This window comes from Vitis vinifera, chromosome 8 (assembly GCF_030704535.1).
Source record: "Vitis vinifera cultivar Pinot Noir 40024 chromosome 8, ASM3070453v1".
In the NCBI taxonomy this organism is placed as follows: domain Eukaryota; kingdom Viridiplantae; phylum Streptophyta; class Magnoliopsida; order Vitales; family Vitaceae; genus Vitis; species Vitis vinifera.
This window is the reverse complement of record NC_081812.1, coordinates 9,749,440-9,752,718: the sequence shown is the minus strand read 5'-3', so window position 1 is coordinate 9,752,718 and position 3,279 is coordinate 9,749,440. Positions and strand designations below refer to the sequence as shown.

Genomic DNA, 3,279 nt, shown 5'->3' with positions numbered 1-3,279 from the left:
CTAATCCTAAGAGAAAAACATGTCTCAATGTGCCTCTAAAGTTGCATTAAGGATCCAAACTCCATCTAAGACGTCTCCAAAAGTGACTTGAAGGTCAATGTCAAAGATGAGCAATGGTCGAACCATCCTGGAGTACAGAAAAGAATGTGCTCAAAGGAGACCGCCCTATGTGAGCTACATGAGAACGCTAAATGTGGGGTGCCCAACAACATGACCAAAATATGTGTCGCGAACTCAAAGGACTATGTCATGTGTAGTGGAAGGGGAAGTCTAGAAGACCATGATGAACAAGCAATAAGCACAAGGTAACAAGGTGAGGAAAATGATTCTGAATGCCAAAAGGGATGAAAGAATGGTGACTCTAAATACCTAAACGAGTATGCACAACAACTTTGAACCCCAAAGCTAAAGAATGATGATGGGATCAAATGCCTGAATGAGTATGCATAATGGCTCTGAACACCAAAACTAAAGAAAAATGGTGGCATCAAATGCCTGAATGAAACAATGGCTTTGAATGTCAATAATGAATAATGACTCTGAATGTTGAACTGAAGACATGACTTTGAACGCCAAACGGAAGATGCGGCTCTGAACGCCTAACTAGAGATGTGACTCTGAACGACGAATTAAAGAAAGACATGACGACTCTGAATGTTGAACTAAAAAAACAAACGACAACTCTGAATGCCGAACTAGAAATAAACGACAGCTCTGAACACCAAATTGAAAATGAACAACGGCTCTGGATGCCAAACAGAAAATGCAGCTCTAAACACCGAACTGAAGGTGTGGCTTTGAATACCGAACTAAACTGAACAACTGCTTTGAATGCCAAAATGAAGATACGACTCTGAATGCCAAACCGAAAAAGAGGTATGATGGCTATGAATACTGAACTAGAAGCAAACAACGGCTCTGGACGCCAAAATGAAGATGCGACTTTGAACACCAAATCGAAAAAAGAGATAGTGACTCTGAATGCCAAATTAAAAAGGGATGGTGGCTCTGAACGCCAAAATGAAGATGTGGCTTTGAATGCCAAAATGAAGAAAGAAAACCCTAAGTGTGTATTTGTGGACCTCGTATTTATGCTCATGCGCTTCCACTCGATGGAAAACTCGCTTTTTATTTGAAAATTATTTATTTTTTAAGAAAATAACTTGGAGTTGCCACTTATTTTTGTTTTATTTTTAAAGGGTAAACAAAATAAGAAAGAAAACCCTAAGTGTGACTCTTTATTTTGGAAAAGGTGGTCTGTGAAAAATCAAGTTTGAGCTCGGGGGTTAGGTTACTTATTGGGAAGGTACGGTAAAGATCGTAACACCCTTCTAAGTCCCTAAAAACGGGTCTCTACTAATGAGCTGAAGCAAGTATGACAATTGATTGATCAAACATGGATACCGAATGAATATCAATCAAAACAAAATAACCGAATAAACAAGATAGGCAAGGAGTGTACCTGAGTGATGGGCCGATTTACTGTGTCACCCTCTTTCAAGACGATTCTTCTGTGTGTTTCCTCCTCTCTCTGACCAGTTCTCCCTTCCAAGCTCAATCGATTCTCCTCCTCCCATTCTCTAGCTCAAATGGTCTTCTCTCCAATTGTCTTCTCTCTCAAGCTACTAAAAAAAACACTCCTCTGTAACCTCCTCCAGAGAGAATCCCCCCAGGTATCCCTCTCTCCTAAGCAACCCCAAAAAACATGCCTCCTCAGTCTTGCCTCCCAAGCTACCTATACCTCTCTGTAACAGCAACCAAATATCTCCCCTTCCTTAACGGCCTCCCTGTCTCTATATCAAATATATGCTCCTCCAAATCCCTAAAAAAAAAATTGTTTCTGAATATTCCCATGACACGTGTCGCCCTCCCATTGCTTCTTCAAACCACTAACATGATTCTCTAAAGACCAAACTTGGGGCAACATGTGGCTCGTTAAGAGCCCTCCACCAACATAAATAATTTGCAAAAAGATGCCCCCCAAAATGGGGGTCTACAGTATTATTTTATTTTTAATTTTTGTTCATATTTGTATAATTATTTTTTAAAATAAGTTAAAATAATTGAAAGATATTATTCAAAAACAACGTACTTCCAATTTTTAAGGTAAAAAAACACAGAAATCCTAGCAATGAACATACTTTTTAGTTTTTATTTTTCCTTCCATAGAACAAACTCTAGCTGCGCCACCTTTCTGGTGCTAGAGTCTCCGTCCCTGACTTCTATGACGTCTCCTGCCATGAACTCCTTCGCCTTGACGCGGGAGAATCCTCAAAAGAAGTCTATCCACATGTGTGTAGTACCATCGTCTCCACGTTCGCCATAACACAAGAGGCCCAATCACAATTCCTATACCGGTGACAAATCCAATTTCAGCACCTATGTACACCCAGTTAATCTTCATCCCAGAATCCGGATGTGTTTCTTCATAGGTGGGTGGGGATGGATCTGTGCACTTCCTCTTCAAGGGGGGTCCGCATAGTTCTTTGTTCCCTTCATAAGAAGATTCCAAAAACGTTTGAAGTTGAGTACCTGTGGGGATTTCTCCCTCCAGTTGATTAAAGGAGAGGTTAAGGAAGGAAAGGAAATTTAGGCTCACAAACTGTGCTGGTATCTCCCCCCTAAGGCTGTTCTGTGAGAGGTCCAATGACTCAAGCTGCCGCAACTTCCCTAGTGATGATGGGATTTGGCCCGTCAAAGCATTATGGGACAGGTTGAGAGCATAAAGTGAAATCAAGCTTCCCATAGCTTCTGGTATCTCCCATTGGAAATTGTTGAAGGAGAAATCAATGGCAGTGAAGACGGTTAGAATCTTCACAAGCTGCATTTCTAGGCCTTTGCTAGTGACAGTCACCGTATCCTGATAGTACACTTGGCTGAATTGTAGTACCTGAAGTTGTAGGTGATTGAGCTCTGACCTGGCTCCATCTTTATCAGCCCTCATTGCTGTAGACCCTCAATTTTGTCCCTTTAACACATGTCTTTAAATTCGTGTTCAGTGCTCCACAATAGTTTCTTGGTGGCCCATTACTACTCGTACGACTTACCTTTTTCTAAGCCACCTTGGAGATTTTGGTTGAGGGATTATTTGATCCCTTATTGTGACCCTTGGCAGCCCTAACTTAGACTTAGGCTTTTCTTGTTTTTTTTAGGATAGCTTTTAAGCACACTTAGTCCACTTCGTTTGCCCTAGCGCACTAGGACACACCCTAGGTCACCTTTAGATGTTTTTGCATGGTTTGCATGTTTGCATGGCTCGTAGGGCCCATTTTTTGTTAA

The 3,279-nt window shown here is 41.2% G+C and overlaps 1 protein-coding gene across 1 annotated transcript; it reads right to left on the bottom strand.

The window, feature by feature from the left end:
* Nucleotides 1-2,200: 2,200 nt before the first annotated feature.
* LOC132254198 (receptor-like protein 33) lies at nucleotides 2,201-2,944 on the bottom strand. Its single transcript, XM_059739343.1, has one exon. The coding sequence runs from the start codon at nucleotides 2,942-2,944 to the stop codon at nucleotides 2,201-2,203; it is 744 nt and encodes a 247-aa protein (XP_059595326.1).
* Nucleotides 2,945-3,279: the final 335 nt, after the last annotated feature.